The following is a 22,101-nucleotide window of genomic DNA, read 5'->3' on the forward strand; positions in this document are numbered from 1 at the left end:
TCTTTGCTAACAGATTTTTAAACTAAAACATTTCACACTTGAAGTTATCTGTAAATCTCTTTAGATTCCAGCTCCAAGTTACACTTTGTGCTATTAAACACGTTTTACAGAAACTGCAAGCTTGGCCATTTCGGACAATGGGCGGTTGACGTAGCAAAGACAGTTCCCAGTTATTTTGAAATAGGCCAGGGTTGTCTTTAGGTCATCATTAACCAGGATCTGCCTGCCTGCCTGCCTGCCGGGTAGAATTACACGCCTTTTGATGTGGGAATAGATGCTAATGGGCAGTCTGGTGAACAAATCTTAACTAAAATGTACCCTCAGTAACCCTAGACTCTAAGAGTCCTAGAGTTCAGCTCTACCTACATTTCTTTCTTTCTTCTAGACAGGGTTTCTCTAAGTAGCCCTGGCTATCCTGGAACTATGTAACCAGGATAGCCTCTAACCAGAGATCCTCCTACCTCTGCCTCCCAAGTGCTGGGATTAAAAGAGTGTGCCACCACCGCCCAGCCTAAACTCTATGTTTACCTTTCTGTAGTTCTAAGAAGTCTGGTTAGCACACTGCTTATCTTCTGCCATATTAGAGGCAGTGCTCCTTAGCTAAATTCTACTTTTGTGTAATAATATTTCCTAGGCACGCTTATTGAAAAATCCTTTATGACATCGGCTTATTACTTCCAGCTTTCCCTTCATCACACCACTTTACTTACTGAGCCATCTATCTCTCTAGCCCCAGGAGCGGCATTTATTACTCCCCAGGATGCAGGAGGAGCACACTGTCCCTGCCAGAGGTCAGCGGTTATGGCAGACATCCCAGCATTGCGTGGTCAGACCTCACAGTGCACCTGATATACTTTGATATACTTTGGCCACTAGCTGCCACAGGCCGGCTTGTCTGCTCTCGTTGTTGATGGCAGGTATTCAGTGAGTCAAGGCAGAAAGGACAGGAGAATCTGGAAAACTCTTTTTGTTATAATTTTTAAAAATTTTTGTGTTTTGCCGGCATGTAGGTTTGTGTTGAGGGGGCTGGAACTGGAGTTACAGACAGTTGTGAGCCGCCATGTGGGTGCGGGGAATCGAACCTCGATCCTGAGGAAGAGCAGCCGAATTCTTAACCACTGAGCCATCTCTCCAGCCCCAAGATTCTCTCTTAAAAGCTGTAGCACAGGGTAATTTAACTACCCAAGCCAGTAAATAAATGATGATGACGATGGTTTCTTTTGTAAGTTTGAGGTTTTAATTTTTTTTTTTAGCAATTCACTTTCACTGTATTTCACACAATTATTGATCTACACCAGATTAAAATCTTGCTAAACATGTTGGTCCCTGGGCATTGTTGGCAACTGACTGTGAATGGGAGAGTCAGAGCTCTGCCTGGTTCTCTGCTGTTCCCAAAGTGGCGCTCTAGTCTACGACTCCGGTATCACCTGGTCCCTCCAATGTCTAAGATCTCTAAAATACACAAATTAGCTGGATACACCCAAGCTCACACACAGTTCCTGCCCTTACTCTATGTACCACTCAAATGGGCTCTGCTTATGTGACCCTGAGCCGTGCTGGAAGCAGTCCTTCATTATAAGTGCCTGGGGAGGGCCAGGCCTCCCAGAGCGTCTGGTGGAAACAAGAGAAGAGCCCTGGAAGCAGGTGCCTGGGAGGTGGGTGAAGCATCCGAACCACTCCCTCGTGGCTGCTGGGGGCCCTGGTGTCCCCTGCCTTCGGGGATGAGGTTCCTGGGTGTCACCCAGTTTCCTTAAGGAAACGGAGGCTTAGGAGCCTGGGAGAGGAATAATCGGCATCTTCCAGTTTTTGTTTTGTTGGGTACTGGGAATGGAACTCGGGCTTCCTGCACGTTAGGTAAGCTCTCTGCCTGAGCCACACACGGGCATTCTGGGTCTCTCTGGCCAGCCCAGGCCTGCACCCTTTTTCCACATCCAAACAAGACTCCAGCAGCCTGGATCCATTTTCATGCGGTATTCCCTGCCTTGTTGTGTGGTGTTCCCGCCGCACAATCGCGAGCTCCTGGCCTCTTGCAACTTCCTCCTCACATCAGTCGGCCCAGTGCTTTGGTCCTCTGGGTGGCCCATACCTTTGGTCTCCATCCAACTTCCCTGGCAAGCAGCCGGAGCCTCAAACACGTCGGCTCACTCCCACTTGGCGCCTTTTCCCCATCACCAGCTTTAGGGCTCTTCTACCAGGGTCCAGGCTCCCGCCACGCCCTGACCTCGCCGTCTTTTCATCCACTGTTGCATCCAACAGCTTCGCTCCTGAGAGAGCCGGCTCTGAATTCCGACGTTCAGTTCCCCTGAACCCTAAGACGTGCCCAACCAGGGGTTGCAGCGTTGCGATGCCGCTGTGCGCGGCACTCGAAATAGCCCCCACCCCAACCCCCACCCCGCGACCAAGCAGACAGGTGGGGCAGGCTGCAGACCCCGCCCATTGGCGCAGGCGCAAGGGTGGCGCACCGCGGCCGCCGGTTCCCAAGCCAACGATCAACAGGTCCAACTCCGAGGAGGAGTCCGTGGACACTAAGAACCTGCGCTGCTCTCGTCATGTGTGCCGAGGTGGACGCCACGTAGCCCAGAGATACCTGATCAAGCGGAGGCTTGGGAAGGGGTGAGTTCAGGGACGCCCCGTCATCCGACGAGCACTGCAGTCACCTGGTGGCTGGTCAGCCCCCAAGGTCTAGTTCTTCCGACACTGGATGCTGGCTCCTGGGCTCGCGTCTTGCTTCCTCCGAGGCTCCTATACCCCATACGGAAATGGGGCAGCACTCAGGGACCTCGCCTGGAAGGCAGGTGACTGACTGCCAGGGTCCCCACTTTGCAGGAGGAGTCGCATTGGTGCTCCAGGTTGCGAGAGGAGTGGCATTGGTGCTCCACCCACACACCCCTACCTTTTTGAGTTCTCATAGGTTGTTCTGGGGAAGCCTGGCCATTTCAGTTTCTGAGGGTGAAGGGCTGCTCAGCACGGCTCAGGAGCACACAAACCAGGCTCGGGAAGTCTGAGTAAGGGGGTTCACAGAATGAGAGCAGGAACTGTGTGTGAGTTCAGGTGCATTGGTGACTGTAATTGGGTCTGAGTATATGGGGCTGTGTGTGTGAATGTGTGTGTTCTGTGGGTGTGTTCTGTGTACACTGGAGGGGAACAAGCACACAGCCATCGCAAAGGCCCCGAAGCAAAAAAAGCCCTGCTTGGCTCTTGGAGACACACTACATTTCTATGCATGGAACCAGGAGGAGATGGATAGGTGGTAGTGATGGGTCCATTGTGTGGAAGGGATCTAGGGACCTTCAAGACTTTGGCTTTTATTTTAATCGACGAACTGTAGCAGCTGTTTGGAAGAGTCATTTTTACAAAGCTCACCCTGTGGACTCTGGTGAGGCTTGGTGTGGTGATGGGTCGGGAGTGGCAGAGAAAGTAGATAGCCAACCCGCAAGAGATGCCAGAAGCATGGGCCAGTGCCCAGCAGAGATGGAAGGGAAGGACGTCATCAGGCCCTGGATACATTCTGAAGGTCAAGTCAATAGGATTTGCTAAGCAGATGGCATTGGGGGGGGGCGGTGTAGAGAGAATCAATGTGCTGGAGGGGTCAAAGGTCATTCCAGAGACAGCCGGCTTCAGGTCCTGCCCAGTAGTACCCACTTGTGGCTTCATGTCCTGGTAGGGACCTCTCCAGTTCTCACCCTTTTTTCCCCTCTCAGAAGATGCTGCCGTCATTGGCTCTGCCACCAGGACTTGCCACACTCTGACCCCTTCCAGGATTTAGAGCTGGATAGGACAGCCTGGCTGGCTGGCTGGTGTGTGCGTGTGGTGTTGTGTGTGTGTGTGTGTGTGTGTGTATAGCAGGACACCCCTGTGTTCAGCAAGCTGACCTGTGTTCCCCAGGCCTATGGCATTGTGTGGAAGGCAGTGGATCGGAGGACCGGTGATGTAGTGGCCATCAAGAAATCTTTGATGCCTTTAGGGACCAGACAGATGCTCAGGTCAGTGAGCGGTGAGGGAGTATGGGGAGGTATGGGGAGCTGTGGGAGGGGCCCGTCACAGCAGGCTTCCTGGCGTTTCTGGGTCAGCCTGCTGCCTATTTCTGTTTCTTACAGAGAACCTTCAGGGAAGTCATGCTTCTCCAGGTAAGGGGCCCAGGCCACCCGGCCACGTCCTTCCCTGGGTGCAGGTCCCCACGGACAAGGGAGAAGCTGGCCCCACTGACCCAGAGCACAGTCTTGGCTTCGCAGCAGCAACAGTCTGTCTTCCCAGGAGTTTGGGAACCACCCCAACATCATCCGCCTACTGATGTGATCCCAGCACAGAATGACAGGGATATTTACCTGGTGTTTGAGTCCATGGGTGAGTGAGGCTTGGCCAGACCCCAGCCCTACTTAAGGGACCTGGCTCCCTTCTTCTGTTCCTCTGATGCCTGGCCCATACTGTACCTGTCACTCTCATCTGTCCCTGAACCTGAGCACAAAGCTGTGTGAGGTCTGACCTTCCAAGATTGGCAGTGACCCTCTCCCTTACCCTGCTGCCCTGGCCTGGAGGTGACGCCCCCACTTCGTCCCTTCTGCACGGGATTCTTGCTTTGCCCTCACTTGCGATGTTCTCCTTTTTTCCACTCCGTTTGTAAAACAAGAGCATGAAGTAGGATGAAATAATTCCATAGGCCGTTCTGGCTGTATTGACAGTAAAGACAGATTCGATGGCCGGGTAGCCAGGCAGAGAGAGCCCAGGATGGGCTGAGGGCTGGCAGGCTCGAAGTGGTACAGACCTGCACTCTTCACCCTCCAGACTGACCTGCGTCTCTTCCCGGCTCCTGCCCCTTCCCAGACACCGACCTGAATGCAGTCATCCAGAAGGGCAAACTCCTGGAGGACATCCACAAGCGTTGCATCTTTACCAGCTCCTGAGGGCCACCAAGTTTATCCACTCAGGGCGTGTCATCCACCGGGACCAGAAGGTTGGGTCCACGTGCCCACAGGTCCCTTGGCTCCACTGTGCTCCCGGCCACTGGGTCTCAAGAGCCCGTTCCTCTCCAGCCAGCCAACGTTCTGCTGGATGCTGCTTGCCGGGTGAAACTCTGTGACTTTGGCCTGGCCCGCTCCCTGAGTGACCTCCCGGAGGGGCCTGAGGGCCAGGCCCTGACAGAGTATGTGGCCACACGCTGGTACCGAGCTCCAGAGGTTCTTCTGTCCTCCCGATGGTAACAGCTGGAGACCCAATCTCCCTCCTCCCTTCAGGTCCCATAGGGTACCCTGTAGCCTGGTCCCGCCTGGGCCCACCTGAATACTCACCGCCCGGTCCCTGCACTCCCGTTCTGCCTCCGCCTCTGCTCCCTGCCCTTGCACATCCCCCTTCCTGCTCCAGGTACACCCCTGGGGTGGACATGTGGAGCCTGGGCTGCATATTAGGAGAGATGCTTCGGGGGCAGCCCCTGTTTCCCGGCACATCGACTTTCCACCAGCTGGAGCTGATCCTGGAGACCATTCCGTTGCCCTCCACGGAGGGTGAGCCTGCACAGTGAGGTCCCAACTCGGCAGCCTGTCCCCTAGGCACAGGGTGATGAAAGTCAGAGGGCACAGCTGTGGAGACGCTGTACCACATCTCCCCAGTACCGTGCACAGGAGAGAGTTTACTTGACCCAGGGAAACTGGAAAGGGCCCTGTGGAGGGAGGGCCCAGGAGCCGCTGCTGGGACTGGAGCAGACAGACTTGGCCACAGGGACTGTGCAAGCCAACACGGACAGGAAGGGGCTGAACAAGAGTGAAGTGTCCGTCCGTGCTGCTTGCTGAGATCAGCGGTTGTGGAGAGGGACATGGCAGGAGGGAGACACCTTTGAACGCCCCCGAGGGTGCCGCTGTCCCCCAGCAAGTTCCTGCCTTTTGGGTTGGTGTGACCCCAGCATCCTCTATGTGAGCATGCTCAGAGTGTGTGCTTTCCGGGTAAGGCACAGCTCTGGGCACTCACCTGGACCATGTGCTGGCTTTTAGGGTTTGAGCCCTTCTAGACCGACTCTGTGAGAGGCTGTTTATTATCCATGTGGCAGAAGGGTTGGCTGCCCCCTCCCCCCCTGCCAGCCTGCCTGCTTCATACCTCTTGTCTTCCACCCACTCACAGAGCTCCAGGCCTTGGCTCAGACTACAGTGCTTTGATTCTGCAGAACCTTGGGTCCAAGTGAGTGGATCCCTTAGGTGTGGGGAGGGGTGGCAGGTCGCGGGAGGGGCCGCCATCTTGCAAGCTGGCACAGGGGCCAGTTTGTAGCGGTGCAGAGCTGCGAGCTCAGCCCCATGCTCTTAAAGCTTAGTTACGGGGGGGGGGCGCGGGGCGGCGGGGAGGGGAATACAGGAGACTGGCAAGAAAAAGAGAAAAAAAACAAGACCCATCCCCCAGAAATGAGACCACCAGCCTTAGAAAAGGGGAGAGCGTCCCACTGAGCGGGGGGATGAGGGAATGGAGAGGTGACCGCCTCGGGAAGGGGACGCGAAGAGTGGGGTTTACACAAGCAGAGGTCAGGCCACAGACAGAAGGTGCCACGGGTGGGGCCCTAGCGAGGAGACGACAGGCGGCTGCCCGCAGGCCACGGCAGACGCTGGACGCCCTCCTGCCGCCAGACACCCCCAGAAGCCCTGGACCTCCTCAAGCGACTCTGGCGTTCGCTCCGGACAAGAGGCTTAGCGCTGAGCAGGCGCTGCAACACCCCTACGTGCAGAGGTGAAGAGCAGGGGTGGGAGCCCGAGTGGCTTGCTCTCCTGCAACTTGTGTCCCGTCACTCCTGCATCCGTCTTCCTGGCCCCGCAGATTCCATTGCCCGGACCGCGAGTGGACACGGGGATCCGACGTGCGGCTCCCGGTGCACGAAGGGGACCAGCTCTCTGCACCGGAGTATCGCAACCGCCTGTACCAGGTGCCGGGACTCCCATCGTCCGCTCTCCACGGGGCACCCTCGAAGCCTCTTATCGCAGCGACCTCCCAGTGCCGTCCGGCCCCCTCTGAGCGCCCCTCCAATCCCGCAGATGATCCTGGAGCGGAGGGGGAACAGCCGCAGCCCTGGAGAGGAAGGCCTGGGGGGTGCGGCCTCGCGGGCAGAGCTCAGGGTGTCCCCCGCCCGGGCTCAATCCCTCAAGCCCGGAGTCCTCCCCCAGGTCCCCGCGGAGACGCCTGCGCGGAAACGGGGACCCAGACCTCAGAGTAGCCCTGGTCATAACCCTGAGCACGTGGGTGAGCTTTGCCTGTCTCCCACGCACCCCTGGCCCCTTCTCTGTAAGGCCACCAACGTGCGCGGCGGGGACCTAACTCCGGGGGGTTGCTCTTATGACCCCACAGAAGTTCCCAGGCAGAGCTCAGACCCCCTGTTCCAACTTCCGCCCCCAAGCAGGGGGGAAAGGCCACCAGGGGCCACAGCGGAGCCACCCTCGGCACCCTCGGGGTAAGTCGAGGTTGGGTGGGCACGGAAGAGCCTCTTGCAGTACCTTTCCGTGACCCCGTGGCGCACCCCTTCCAGGTGAAGACAAACCTCAGGGTGGTGGCGCCCTCCCTGACTTCACAGGCCGCGGCTCAGGCGGCCAATCAGGCCCTGATCCGCAGTGACCCGGCCCGGGGCGGTGGGCCGAGGGCGGCCGGCGCGCGACGGGTGAGCCCGGCCCTTCCCAGCTCCCTCCAGTGCGGTTCGTACCCCCAGAGCCCTGCTCCACTCCTCTCCTCCTGAACAAGACCCTCGCCTGCGTGCAGGTCCCTTCCCGCCTGCCCCGGGAGGCCCCGGAACCCCGACCCGGCCGAAGGATGTTTGGCACCTCGGCCTCGCAGGGGGCCCAGGGCGCAGCCAGAGCTGCGCTTGGCGGCTACTCCCAGGCCTATGGGACCGTGTGCCGCTCGGCGCTGGGCCGCCTGCCCCTGCTCCCCGGACCGCGTGCGTGAGCCGCCCACCCGCCTCCTCCTCGCGGCAACCTGGCGCTGTTCCCAGCCCCCAGCGCATCTCCCTCCTTTGTCCATATGCATTCGAGTTCCGGGAGGGTTCTCTGAGCCTCTCTCCCCTAAGGGGGAGTAGATGGCGGTTTCCACTCCACCCCCAACAATTTCTTCCAATAAAGTCATATTTTTTGCCAGCCCAGCTAAGCCATCTTCTCACCCCACTACCCTCCGAGGGCTCCCTTCCTAGGTCCCAAACAGTCTTCCAGAGTGCTCCATATCCGAATCCTGTGCTCAGCACACAGTTGAAGGGCCATGTCTGCTCTCTCAGAGGCCTCTGCCCACTCAGCCTAGCCCTCTGGGACAAGGACTGTGGACCCATTCCCACCGGGAGAGAGGAGTGTGCAGCACTTCTCTGGGCCGAGGCTCTCGCTACCTTTTGTCGGTGACTGCCACCTGCGCTCGAACCACGCAGTGACACTCCTGGTTTGTCTCCGGGTCTTGATAAAAAGGGCAGGAAGACCCTGAAGATCTCGTGGGGGCGCTTGGTGTGAGTTCAGACCAGATTTGTGTAGGCACTCAAGTGTTCCACACCACCTGGCTAGGGGAGCTGTCTAAACCTGCTGGCGCAGCGGGGCCATGACAGCAGGGACCAGGCACCCGTAGGGGAAGCTGGGCAGAGCTGGAGCCTGGATAGCAGTGATACTGGGTGAAATGAGACAGAGTCAGGAAGCAAATAACCAGGTCCGGGCGAGGGTGGGTATGATTCCAACATGGCGGAGAGCCAGTCAGAACGAGAGCCAAAAGGTTTTGTCTCCTGAGGTGGCCGACTGCCAATGTGGTAGCGCCCAGTTTCAAGAGTCTGAGGCATAGCTCCAAGTTGCTGAGCACAGAACAAAGGAGTCTGTGAGAGCGAACCCCCCGAAACCAGTGTGCCTGCAAGGCCAAGAAGTGGCTATCGGGGCAGAAGGGTTCAGGGGGCTGAGAAGTGTCTTCTGGGCTTCAAGACTGGAGAATGCCTCCGTGAATGACCCCAAAGAGCCAGGCGTTTGCAGGGGCATGGGGTGCTCAGGGATGGGAGCGGCGTGGAGGAATACGAGTTCCCCACTGGGACTCATGGGTCCAAAAAGGAAACTAGGAGGGTCACAGGCTTAAAAATTGGACAGTCACACCTATTGGGGGACTTGCTGGTTGTGTGTGTGGTGTGTGTGTGTGTGTGTGTGTGTGTGGTGTGATGCATAGGATCTCACTGTGTAGCCCTGGCTGGCCTGGAACTTGCTCTTCTAGGCTGCCCAGAACTTCGAGACCAGCTTACCTCTGCCTCCCCAGCATTGGGCTGCGTTGGAGCTTGTGTGTTGTTTTACTGTTAATGTGAGAGGACAAGAACTGCTTCAGGAAACGTCCTTCTCAGAAAGGTGTGCAGGGTGCAGCCAGGGGTCTCAGGGGGCCCAGGAAGGACTAGCAGCCTCCACTTTTCCATTGCGGAGCTCACAGGTCTGAGCATGGGCAGTGACGCACGGGGACCCCAGACGTGCGCCCTAAGATGAGCTAAGCAGCGAGCATGTCAAGACTAGGAGATACTCCAGCTCATCGAGTTCCCAGGGACACGTGCACGCCGGCCAGGACCCGGAGGGTGGGGGTGGGGGGTTGACAGGGAAGTTACAGTGGGATCCGGTCATGGCCCAAGCCCCAGTGTCCTTCCTTCCCCAGCTGCTGCAGTCAAAAGGAACTACTTAGTGGCTTTGTTTTCACATCTTTGCCCTCTTGGGATATTTCACCGAGTGCACACGCACGTGCACACTCTCTCACACACACCGGGTATAAACTATTTGGAAAGAATGGTAGACAGCAGAAACGTATTTTCTCAATGCCTAACTGTGTGTGTGTGGAGGAGGGGGGGGCTCTCTATGCATTCGGCGTTATTCCCAATCAAAATCCTTGGAGGTAAGAAAAGGTAAAAGTGACCGGGACCTTGGACAGATTCTTTTTGTTGGTGACAACTAGGAAAGGAGCGAGACTAGGTGGAGTTGGGGGTGGGGGCAGGGTCTGCTGTCCCTTAGTGGCGCTGGCGCTCAGGCTGTGCTATGCCCCGTCTTCTGCCTTTTGCTGAGGCCCAGACGCGACATAGAGCCTCTTCGCAGACTTTGGCTTAGGAACTTACTGAAGCTGGGGTGGCGGAAAGTCTGTCCAGACTGCTTTATTGTACTGCGAAGTCAGTGCTACCCACTCTGGCTCCTCTTCAGGTGCTAGCCAGAGGCTTGCTGGAGAAGGCAGACGCGACTTAAGGCAGACCCCGCAGGTGCTTGGCAATGACTCCTGGTGGCCTGCCCTGTCTAGCATCCCTGCCCTCCCCAGCAAGAGGACAGATGCCAAGAAAGTGCTAGGAGGCAGTGAGGAGGCAGAGAAGGTGAGTTCCAGAGAGAGAGGGAGAGAGAGAGAGAGAGAGAGAGAGAGAGAGAGAGAGAGAGGAGAAGAGGAGAGAGAATGGAGGTCAGGGGATGGAGGGAGGCTGTCTCCAGAGGAAGGCAGTGGACCCAGGAGCTTGTGAGGGAAATGCACCCCTGAGAAAAAACCCTGAGCTAAAAGGCTCTAAGAGGCAGCCGAGGCGTAAAGTGTTGAGTCCTTGAAAAATTGGCGAATAAGGCAGAGATGTGGATCCCTGAGGTGAATTAAGCCCCAAAGTGGACCTGAGCCCAGGAGATGGTGGAGGCTGAGGTGAGGAGGGTGATGAGAAAATGCACTGGCGAGGGGCCGAGCTCCTAGCGAGCAGAAGCCGAGAGAGAGAGCAGTGTGGCTGTCAGGTGGATTCAAGTGGAGCTCAGTTTGGGTGGTTGTCAGCCAGGCCCAAACGGCTTTGACACCAGCCTGGCAGCCACCACTCCATCAGTACCAGATGGGTCCCGTGAGTGCTGTATGGCAGTGATGCAGAGTCCTGGCCTCCAGGACCAGAGGACTCATTTTTTGCTTTTGAATGTCCCAGAATCTTGGGAACAATTTGCCCATTTTACTGTCCCTGGTGTCCTCCTCTGCCTGGTTGTCTCCTGTGCCAGTGCTGCCGGCTTCCTCCTTTTTGCAGAAGACCTCGAAGCGACTGTAGACACGCTTCTCTTTGCGCATGCTCTCCATGCGGCGAAGGAGTCGGTCACGCTCCTCTGCGCTGGCCGGCAGCGTGCGGCTGAGCCGGCCTTGTGTCCCTAGGCTGTCTGAGCGGAAGATGGCCGAACACTTGTCCTTGTCGGACATGTCTGGGGCCAAGTCCCCTGCAGTTGTCGGGCGACCTAGCTCCGGACTGCTGTGAGCCGGGCCTGGAGCAGGGACCCCGCGGTGCTTCTGGCCATGGGCACTGATTTGCTCCAGAATGGCCTTCGTGTCATCTCGCAGGTTGCTGCTGTATAAGGCATTGGCGGTGGCTGAAGTCAGGCGAACCTTGGGGCTTCTCTCGTCTGCAGCAGCCTCTGCGCTGTCACCCCGCCCAGCGAGGGCCGCGGGGGCTCTCGGGCTGCCGCATTCTCCTGTGGAGCTGGCAAGCCGCCCTCATCCTCCCACGCCCGCTCATCTTGGGGCTCAGCAACTGCTGAGGCGGAGGAGCCTTTCGCAGGACTTCCATGGGGCCGCCAGCCACCTCATCCGTAGGCCCGTCTTCGAAGACTCCCCGGCGAAGGTGAGACTGCCTCTACGCTCAGGGACAGGGGGCACTGGACTGCCCTGCGCTCGGCACTGGGGACCGGGCTGCCCCTGCGCTCAGGTAGGGGCACTGGACTGCCCTGCGGTCTGGGTAGGCTAGTGGGACTCCCTTCTGCTCAATCAACCCGGTGGTTGGGCTGCCTCCGATTGGGAAATCCAGACGGGGGCTCCCTTGCGCTCAGGGTAAGCTGCGTGGGGCTCCCTTTTGGCTCAGAATAAGGCAACTGGTGCGTTCCTTGCCCTTCTAGTGGAGGGCTATCTCGCCCTTGTGGCGACAAGGAGCGACCCTGGGCGGAGAGGAAGCGCGAAGGCAGGCGGTCTGTGCTGCCCAGTGTGTCCAGCAGCTGCGCAGCGGTCAGCGATGCCGCTCCTGGGTGTCGCTCTGCCTCCTGATGCAACTGCTGTGCGAAGGAGTCGCGCAGGTCAAGCAAGCAGCTCTCAAGGCTGCGGCGCTCAGTTCCGCGCCTCCGGGCCCTACCACCTCCTCCCGCCAGGACTGGGCCACTACCGCCTTGCTGTGGCTGGAGGCAGTGATGGGACCCCCTGCGCCCCCAGGGTCCCGGGCAGGGCCCTTGTATTTCTCCAGTAGCTCCGCCACTTTCGCCGAGGCGCTGGAACGAACGGCCTCTCCACCGGGCCCCACGGTTTCACTGACAGTCTGCTCTTTGGTGTAGCAGCTGTACTTTTTCTGTGGTGGCTGCGTGGGTCCCAGCACCCTCGGCCTGTGAGGCAAAGATGAGTGATGAGCGCAGCCTGGAGCTGCGCTGGATGAGCGGGTTCAAGCGGGAGCGGAAGGAGTCCTGCTTGGCCAGGCCTGTCTCTTCTGTGCCCTCTCTCTCTGAGCTATCTCCACCACCGCTTCCTGAGCCTGGCTTTGGTCCCTTGGCTGGAAGGGTACAGGAGTGCGGAAGGCGGAGGGGAGCAGGTCCCGGCCTCCAGGAACCAGCACTTCATCTTCATAGGCCTCAGCTTCCATCGGCAGACCCTCCTCCCCGCCATCACCGTGGCAGCCGCTCAGGTAGGAAGCAAGGCGCCAGTGACGGAGCCGGGCCCGGCCCTCGGGTCCACCCCTGCGCAGGCTCCATCTCTGGAGTGGTGTCCAGGCCTTGCCTCATGGATGCTTGGCACGGAAAACGCTGGCCCAGGTTGGGGCGCGAGGCCCCATTGGGCTCCATACCACGTGGGCCGGTCCAAAGGCGGGATCCGAGCCGTGGCGTACTTCCCGAGATGCGCTGGATGGCACATATTCCAGCCGCTGGTGTACATCGGCACCGAGTTCTGGAAAGCGGGGCCCAGCACCTAGTGCAAAGTCATCAGGGTCCGCAAAGCCAGGTCGGCCTCCACGAAGCTTCTCGAAGAGGCCCTGGGCGCGCGGGCGCAAACTGTGGGTCCCACTGGTAATGCTGCTGCTGGTAGAGCTGGTCACGCTGGAAGTGGCTGGTCTGGAAACGGAAGTCATCCCCGTGGCTGAGGAATGTCTGTCGCGACACCTGCCGCGCAGCGGCAAAGTTCTCCACGGCTCCACCTCCGTCGGCCGCGGTGTAGCTGTGCCGCTTGAAGGCGTCCATCTCCAAGTGCCGCGCCTGGAAGAAGCCCCGGGGCCTGCGAGCTCCCCAATGGGTCCGGCCTCAGCCGGCCGCGCCAGTGGCCGGAGCCCTGAGTGGGGCTCCAATGCACCCCCAGGCATGCGCGCTGCAGCTCCTCGCGGCGGAAGGCTGACAGGAAGTGGCGGTCAGGGTCTAGGAAAGAGGGGAAGCCCAGGCCTTCTTCCCGGGGCGGTGGAACAGGAGTGCGCCGCTTAGGGAAGGAAAAAGGTGTTGGTGCTCCAACCCCGGGGACGCCCACCAGGGGCCCGGCCCCGGAGTACGGCGCAAGAGCATAGGCATCCATGCGGGCTAGCACCCCAGCCGAGGGCACCAGGGGCTCTGATTGGGCGAAGAGGATGCGGAACTCCTCGTCGAAGCTGGAGACCAGCTCTCCCTGGAACACATGAGCCAGGCTGCGGTGGATTTTCTCGAAGGACCACATGAAGCTGTGGGCAGGAGGGAGGGAGTCAGGGAGAGGAAGTAGGGGCCACAAAGGCCGAAGGCATCCGTCGTTTAATCAGGGAATCGGGGTCTGTAAGGAACTGGGTTGGTAGGCTGTGGCAAGGAGGGCTTTACGGGGGGGGGGGGGAGTAGGACCACGGGGGAGGGCTCTGCGGGGAGGGCCAGGGCTGAGGAAACCCACTGGGCATACCTATATTCCGCTCATCACTACAGCACAGTCCACCAGCAAGAACTTTCCTTCAGATGGCCCTTGAAGGACTTCCCAGTGCGGCAGTAATAGGTAGGCCCTGCCACTGTGCGCACGCGCAGGAACTGGAAGAGAGGGAGTCAGGTCTTCGCCAAAGTATTTTTTTTTCCCTCCACTCCCCTGGCCTGGTCACTCACATCCACGTGGTGCAGTTGACACGACACTTGTCTGCCATGTCCAGGAAGTGCTGAGCGTTCATTTCATCCAGCAGAATGTAGACCGGGACTCGCCTGGCCGCAGCCTCTAACACTTCACTGAGCAGATCCACATCGGTGAACATGTCCATCACCACGGCTACCACCTGTGTGAGGTAGGTGCGTGTATCAGGTCAGCGGGACGGAGGGGTCACCCACACGCACTGTGAAATGACCAGTAGCAGCCTAACCCCAGGAGAGAGCGGCCGTGAACGGAGGGTGGTAAATGGGACGTGAGAGAGGGAGTTCACCAAGGAGCCTGGAGCAGGGGCAGAGCCTATACTTTTAGGGTGCTTCATTCAGAAGGGGAGTAGCTGCAGCTCTGCCTGTGTGTTCAGATCCCAAGCTGTGGGGGCAGGCATCGGAACCTCAGGCTCGATGGGGGATGCGGGGTTGTCACAACCTGGAGCAGGGACAGAAGCTAGGTCTGCTACCTTACCTAATCTTCCTAGATTTTGTGGGAGTGTTTTGTTTTTTTTAATGCAGGCTGGACTGTTACTATGTAGTCCAGGTTAGCCTCAACCTCCCTGAATGTTAGATAACTGGCACCAGCCAGTCTCCCTGGCTTAACAGCCATTTTCTTTTCTTTTTGCTCTTTGCCAGCTGCTTTGGGAGTGGGTTGCTCTCAGCCGGGCAAGGTCTGGAGAGACCAATAGGCCAACGGCCCTACGTTTCTGGGTACTGGCCATGATCCTGGGCAAGCAAATGTATAGAGGCCACTAACCAATTCCCAGGTGACGATGGACAAACCCTACAGGGTGACTCTCCTGCTGAGGTCTGGCTGACCAGCCCGGGCATCCCCAATACTGCAATGCTTTTATTCTTCCCACACCCTCCTATTCATGCTTCAAGACCCAGCTCAGGCTACCCTTCACCATCCATCAAGCCCATAACAATGTACCTGCTGGGCAGAGCGGATCATCCTCCGAGCTTCATCTTTGATGCTGGGGCTGTCGGGGGGCGGTGGCTGTACCAGTGTGGTGACCTCCGTGCCTTGGAAGCCAAAGGTCAGGGGCCAGCCCAGGTCCAGCTCAGGCACAGCCTGGTCTGAGTTCACTGGCCAGTAGGTTCCTGAGGAACCATCCATGTCCACATCAGGAGGGCTGCCTTCAGGGGGTTCCCGGGCCACATATTGTGGGGGCTGCAGGTGGCGGGTCACATGTTCCAGCTCCTCAGGGCACAGGAAGTCAGGTGCCCCCTCAGATGCTAAGAAGCGGTTGTAGGCTTCTGGCCCACCCTCAGTCAGCGCATCCACCGCCAGGCGGTAGTATTCTTTGTAGTGGGGTGGCAGGTACCCAGGTGCCAATGGGTTGTCCCCCTGCGAGCTGCTCTGGGAGCGACGGGCCATGTTGGGGCCAGGGGCCTGGAGGGGCGGGAAGATGCATTAACTAGGGCTACTAGGGCCCACTTACCTTACCCTCACAAATGGACACACACAGCCGACGGAGCTGCTAGATCTTGGGGTTCAGCTTATCCCTGGGAGATCTTCCAGGCCCCAACCAGATAGGCTCAGAAACAGCCCCTGGGGGCAGCCATGGGCCACTGGTACTCCGTCCTAAATCCCTTCCTGGGGACGAGACCTTGTTCTCATCAGGACCTCAGGGACTGCCAGTGTTTGCCCCATTCCAGACAGGGAAGAGGCCCCGCCTACCCTTCCTTCAGGGTCAGTAGATTCATGGCCCATTTCCTTTGTGGATCCCTTTTCCTACAATAACTTGTTGGTTAAGACACAAATGCAGTCCAGTAATGAGATTATCACCCCCCCCCTTTTTTTTCTCCTTAAGAGAGTAGTCTCGTTGGCTCCTTGGCACTGTCTCCACTGACAGAAGATCCTGGGCAATGCTCTGGCCCTGTTACCTTTCTGTGTGCAACTGGGAGGGGTGGCAAGACACTGTACCTGGCCCAAGGTGAGCACGGCAGAGCGGAGACTGACTCATCCGGGCTGATGGCCTCCAACCCCACCCACACCTCTTCCCTCCTTCCACACCTGTCCGTTCCCACAGCCCCTTCCCTCACCTCCCCGCCCCCACTCCTCAATTTTCAACCTCTCTAAATGAAAACTTCGCCCTTTGCTACCGAGCCATCTCGGCTTAAAGCCTCTCTGGGCCACAGTTCCGTGGGGCCGCCCTCCCTTGTAGGGGTCTCTACACCCTCCAGACCCACCCACCCTGATGGCAACGGAGACATTCCCAAGACCACCCCGGATCACCACCCTCTCCTCTCAGTGCACTAAGAATGAAGGCTGAGCTCTGTCGGCGCCCCATTACCAGGGGGGCCCCAGAAACCAATGCTCTTGTTCTCCAGTGGCTGGGGCGGGGAGGGGGAACAGGAACTTAGGCTTGAGGAAGGCATTAGCAATAACAACCAGACACCTAGAAACCTGCACCTCTGGAAGCTGCCTTAGGGCAGGCTCACCCCATTCCCCACTGCTCTTCGGGTTTGGAATGGCCTGGGACTCTTGCTCTGCGGAGCACACAGGTTCCCGGACTGGGAAAAGTGATTCTGCCCAGGAAGAGGAGGGGGTCGGTGATGGGGTCAGCACGGGGCACTAGCTGCTGTCATTAGGGGACGCTTGTCTGGTGATATTGGGGGTCAGGACTCTGCTCTGTGTGTGCGAGCCAGGGAGCTGTAGTGTCTGCCATCCCTAGGGGCATGCTGCAACCCATGAACAAGTCCGAATGTGACAGAGCTTGGAGGTGGGGACACTCCTTTGTCTACCCGCCCTGAGAAGAGTGCTCTACATTCCCTTTGGGGCACTGCCCTGACTGTAGGCCGTTGGTTTTCCTTCCCGTCTGCAGTGTGAGGTGGGGCACACGGATCTGGGGACCACCTGCTGGCATGTCTGCTGGGCAGGCCCCATGTACCGCACTCAGCCTTCCTGGGTAGCATGCTCACACTCACTGGTGTGCGCTCACACTCACTGGTGTGCGCTCACTGGGGGGGGGAGGGGCACTTCCTGATATAAGACCGAGAACTGATACTGTCCAGCCTGTGGACTTCTGGTGAGGAACCATCAAAGATACTACTGGTTGGGAAGAAGCCCTTGTCTTGAGTGCCGGTGGGCCCTGGTCTCACACAGCAGTCACCCACGACCTCAAATGCCCTCAGGTTCTCTCACTGACACACAGTCCCCCCCGCTTGCCTATGGGCTGGGCAGTGACCAGTCCTATCAGCAAATGACCCCAACAGCCTGCTCACACAGACATCTGCTCTTCAAGAGGGCCGCTGCTTACGGAGGGAGTCTATCCCACCCAAACCGATGACTCAGCAGGAAGCTTCTGTCGATGACCTCCGACCTGAAGCCACTCTCCAGGCCCTTCACCATGAACAGCACACACACACACACACACACAAATGACGGTAACTCCCCTCCTACCTGACAGGAGTAGTGTTCCCGCATCTGGAAGGGGGATCCCATGGGGCGCACCTTGGGCTACTACACGAAGACGGTGACTGTGGCCAACCAAATAGGGGTGGGTGGTAGGGGACATGAAGCTGAGAGGTGGGAATTGGTGGGATGGGGCGCAAAGACCGGAAGTCGATGAGTTAGAGCTTGCGGGTTAGGTACTACAAGGCCCAAGGGTGTTACTGTACCCTAGGAAGTTAGCCGCTACCCAGGCCAGGTGTCTTTATCTGCCTATCCAGTCCGGGGATGTGGGATCAGGAGTTAGGAGACTCCAGTCTTCCCTGCCCTCCACACAAGGATCCAGCCCTGGACACCCCGGTTCATGGCGGCTGGGGGTGAGGCTCCGGTAAAGGTACAGGTCATGCCCAGCCACCATCTAGGCCGCGAGAACGAGGGTGTACGTCGCACCCCTTCCATCTGCCTCCTCCTTGCCAGCATGGCCCTCGGAAACCCCTCACCCAGGACCCCGGAGAAGCAGTCCACCCTGTCCCCGACCCAGCCCCACGCACGCGCTCACAGTACCGCCCGGCCCGGGGTCCCGAGACCAGACCCAGGTATGGTGGCGCGGAGGCCCCGGCCTCGCGTCCTGCGCGCTGCGCGCCGTGCCCGGCCCCCCCCGGGGAAGGGCCCTACCTGGCCAGGTGAGCGGGGTCTCGGCACAGGGCAGCAGGAGCCCACCGCCGCCCAGCGCCTCGCGTCTGGTCGTCCGGCAGCCACTCCCCGCGCTGCCGCCGCCGCCGCCGCGGCCCGCCCCCGTTCGGCCTGATTCACGCGCCCCCCCGCCCCGCCCGCCCGCCCGCGCTCAGCCTCCTGCCTGCCCGGGCAGCACCTGGGCGGGCGGCCCCACCCCGACGCGCCCGCATTCCTGCGCCCTCCGCGGCCCGGACCCCGCTGCGACCCCCGGGGGGGACCCCCAGTCTGGTCTCGCGGGCGCCCCCCAAGCCCCCAAGCCCGCCACCCCAACCCCGGAGCGCTCCGGGGACGTCCCCAGAACTGCGCCCCGGACGCTGGCCGGCTCCACTGGGTACAGCCAAAGCTGCTTCGTTCGAGACCCGGAACCCCTTGAACCATTTGCGAGCCCATGGCTCGAAGCCCCTACTGCCGACCCCTGACCCTCGCCCGGAAGTTGGGGGACTCGGAAGTTCCGGCTTAGTCGCTAGGAAACTGGCCGGCCCGACGTGAGGGGCGGAGCTTCTGGGCTCTGTGCGTTGCAAGAGGCAGGTGAGGCAGGTGAGGCCGCAGACGCGGGACCAAGCACCCCGCTCACTCGGTGACCGCCTTACAGCACGCAGACACACCTCTGGTTTCCCCACTGCACTCCCTGCAGGCTATCCTCTCACATGAGACCGACGGCACAGGAACGCCACGGGTTTCCCACCCATATGTCCAAACCACATAGGGGATCCTGCGCGCACCCACACCCCTGTACCCATGGGACCCCTCAGGCACAAAGGGACCTCGCAGAAGCCCCTCCGCCACACAGAATCCCGCACACCAAGCTCCGCCCCTCATCTCATATAGAGGATCACGTCCTGAACCAAGAGTGTGGTCCTGGCACCCACTGATCGCTTCTTCACGCACGCCAACTGAAGGCACAGGGGTCACGATCACACATGTACATTAAAGCGTCTCTGCGCTCTGGATGCCGCAAGTGGCTGGGTCCTCTACAGACAGGGAACCCCATGTACATATCAACCCCCACACATCACCCATACACCTAAGCGCGTAGTTCCTCCTAGGTCCCTGGTCTGCCCAGTTCTCCCTCTAACCCACTTCCCTACTTAGTAGGCCCTGCCCTGAACTCAGACGTGTGTCCAAGCCAGCTCCCCATCCACCAGTTCTCCTGCCCCCACTTCTCAATGTCTGCCACCTGCCTGAACATTCTCTGTAAGACAGCCTTCAGTCACTTTCTGGTCCTATTTTCAGGATAACATTTCATTAACTCCATTTCCAAATGTTCCTGTGGCACCAGCGGGGTGGGACGTAGCGGTATGGAGTCGGAGATTGCAGTGCCTGGGCTTCCTATTCATTGGGCCCTGTGAGGGGTTCCAGGATACTGGAAGACCCTAACTCAGGCCGAAGTGGGAAGAAGACTCTTCCTAGGGGAATGAATGGGGGCCAGCCTCGGATACTAGGGGAAAGGGCATTGCTTCCAGAACCAGACAAGGAGAGGGGGTTCGAGGATGGGGAGGGGTTGGGTTCAGCAGACCAAGGGTTGAGGCACTTGAAGGTATGTCTACACAGCCCAGGCTGATCAACTGGCACTCCCGTGACTTAGAAACTGGTGCCAGAATGTAGATCTGTGGATTCCAGCAGGGTGGGGCGGAGCCAGGATTGTAGAGATCAGGCACACAGCATAAAGGGAGACATTCTTGCCAGGCCTCTTGCTCAGGCCCACTGGACACATACTCAGATCATCAGGGGGCAGGCAAGTGGACCAAGAGATTGGCTGAGAAGTGTGCTGGAGGTCTGTGCTCCTGCTGCATGCTCATCCAGGGCCAGCGCAGTATGTCCTCTGCCCTTCTGAACATACCCTCCCTGGACTTTCCTTCCCGCCCCCCCCAGGAGCATGAGCAGTAAGAAGGGGGGAGCCAAAGCTGCAGCAGGAAAGGGACAGGCGCCCCCACCTGGGCCCAAGCTTCGAGCGGCTGCTGGTGAGTGCACCCTCTGACCTCCAGGGCACCGCCCCAACACTGACCTTGAGACCACTAGGTACACAGGGTTCCTCTGAGAAACCCTTCTCTCCAAGGAGTCTTCAAGGGATCGGTCAGCTGGGCTTGGGCACGCTAGATTTGACGGCTCAAAGCCCAGACATCCACTGTAGCCTGGACCTCTAGAGCCCGGGTGGGGAGTGGGCACGGGCCTCAGAAGAGGAGTGTTAGAGCCCCTGGAGGTGGGATAGGGGTCAAGAGGAGACTGGAGGGCAGATAGCTTGAAAATGATATTGAAGCCGGGCGGTGGTGGCGCACGCCTTCAATCCCAGCCCTCGGGAGGCAGAGGCAGGGGGATCTCTGAGTTCGAGGCCAGCCTGGTCTACAGAGTGAGTTCCAGGACAGCCAGGGCTACACAGAGAAACTCTCTTGAAAACAACAACAACAACAACGAAACCAATATTTAAAAAAAGAGCAGGGCTTGACTCTAAGTTGGGAATCTTCATGATACGTGGTTGTCCCACTCCCCCTCATTCCACAATCACCCCGCCTCAGCCTCTCCCCCTCAGACCACCTCACCATAGCACTGAAAGGTTACAACTAGACTGGGCTGGCTTCTGCAGAGCATCAGGAGATGGACACCCCACCCCCAACCCCACCCCCACCCCGCGCGAGCGCGCTCCCTGCGTCCCCCCTCCTTCAGCCTTTATCACCCCTTCGCTCTGAGTGCCATCCATTCTGCCACAGCTGTGAACATCCTCCAGGCTGTCTCTTGGGCTCTGCACCCAGACTTGCCTGGGGTGTGTGCCTGCTGCCAGAGTGCCCACCCAGACCTCGATGCAGCCGGCGGCATCTTAGACCTGGAGCAGGCAGGCGGTGGTGACTCCACACCACCACGCTGGGGTGGAAATCCTAGTTGCCCAAAATAGCCCCAGCTGCGTCTGAGGCCAGTCTTCCTCCTGGAATGAGGATAATGGGCACCAGCACTGCGTGCTGCCTCTGTGATCTCAAGCCCTGGGCGCCAAGCTGCGGTAAACAGGGCAGGCCGCTGGACCGACCAGAAGCTGTCCAGGATACTTGGGGTGGGGACTGTTCCTCACTTCTGCTGTTGTCTGTCGACTGTGCACCCAGCCCTCACCCCACACCTTACTACGCCTGCTGCCCTGGACAGCTCCTGTAGTTACTTGTCCTGGTCCCCTGACACTCCATCCCCAAACAAACATCCCCTCCCTCCATGGCCTCTGCCTGCCAAGCATTGTTGTGGTCTGGGCAGGCTTGCTGTCCTTTGTCCCGGCAAAAGATTCCGTGTGTAGTGGGCGCCAGCCCCTCCCGGCAGACGGGCCCCCAGAGTTCCCAGCCCCCCCACATCTGTAAGATGCTTGGGTGTCCGCTGTACCTTCAGACTGCCCAAGCCCCTGCCCATAGCCCTCTAGGCCTTACCTGGCCTTGAGTCCGCAGGGCCTCGAGACCCTCACTCCGGAGCTGCTCCAGGGCCACGGCCAGCTGCAGCCCCTCCATGTGCACCCAGGCCTGCTCCTCCTGCAGCTGCTGCAGCCACAGCTGCTCCTCCTGCAGCTGCTGCTGCATCTGCAGCTGGACCTGCCGCCTCCGGTCCTCCAGCAGCAGCTGCTCCTGGGCTAGCACAGCTGGACTTCGTGGAGTCTCAGCAGTTCAGGCCCAGGGCTGGCATGGGGCCCCCGGCGCCACAGCCCTCCATGTGCTCAGGGGCCAGCACCAGCTTGGATTCCACGGCAGCGGCCTCAACTGGCCTCCAGGCTGCCTGTGGCTGCTCTGGCCTGGTGGCCCTGGAGTGTCCCTGAGGAGCCAGCTGAGTGCTGGTCACGTGCCCTGCCAGGGCCGCCCCCACCTGGTCCTGGGGGCCCCCTGTGTCGGGGGCGGGGCTCAGCCTCAGGCGCTGCGGCCCAGCTGCCCGCTGGCCCTGCCCACCCTCTTGCCTCGGGGCTTTCGAGCTCGG

At 59.3% G+C, this 22,101-nt stretch overlaps 2 protein-coding genes across 2 annotated transcripts; one reads left to right on the plus strand and one right to left on the minus strand.

Moving 5' to 3' along the window:
- The first annotated feature begins 2,344 nt into the window (after nucleotides 1-2,344).
- LOC114694336 (mitogen-activated protein kinase 15-like) lies at nucleotides 2,345-7,905 on the plus strand. Its single transcript, XM_037201897.1, is given in 18 exon segments — nucleotides 2,345-2,613; nucleotides 3,702-3,801; nucleotides 3,886-3,983; nucleotides 4,098-4,127; nucleotides 4,233-4,285; nucleotides 4,288-4,344; nucleotides 4,822-4,884; nucleotides 4,887-4,951; nucleotides 5,031-5,194; nucleotides 5,359-5,498; nucleotides 5,619-5,621; nucleotides 6,111-6,165; nucleotides 6,568-6,702; nucleotides 6,790-6,895; nucleotides 7,005-7,209; nucleotides 7,315-7,417; nucleotides 7,510-7,621; nucleotides 7,720-7,905. Coding segments are annotated over 18 exon segments (1,944 nt in total).
- Nucleotides 7,906-10,745: 2,840 nt separating this feature from the next.
- On the minus strand, nucleotides 10,746-21,674 carry LOC114694153 (protein FAM83H). The gene is given in 21 exon segments (XM_037201898.1): nucleotides 10,746-10,875; nucleotides 10,877-11,369; nucleotides 11,372-11,452; nucleotides 11,455-11,535; nucleotides 11,538-11,625; nucleotides 11,657-11,723; nucleotides 11,725-12,043; nucleotides 12,046-12,247; nucleotides 12,249-12,478; nucleotides 12,481-12,656; nucleotides 12,658-12,766; nucleotides 12,769-12,944; nucleotides 12,946-13,177; nucleotides 13,180-13,270; nucleotides 13,273-13,616; nucleotides 13,821-13,865; nucleotides 13,868-13,940; nucleotides 14,013-14,026; nucleotides 14,029-14,176; nucleotides 14,971-15,432; nucleotides 21,567-21,674. Coding segments are annotated over 21 exon segments (3,534 nt in total). The 5' UTR covers nucleotides 21,645-21,674; the 3' UTR covers nucleotides 10,746-10,850.
- Between the last annotated feature and the right edge of the window lie 427 nt (nucleotides 21,675-22,101).

Source organism: Peromyscus leucopus, unplaced genomic scaffold (genome assembly GCF_004664715.2).
Source record: "Peromyscus leucopus breed LL Stock unplaced genomic scaffold, UCI_PerLeu_2.1 scaffold_257, whole genome shotgun sequence".
Lineage (NCBI taxonomy): Eukaryota > Metazoa > Chordata > Mammalia > Rodentia > Cricetidae > Peromyscus > Peromyscus leucopus.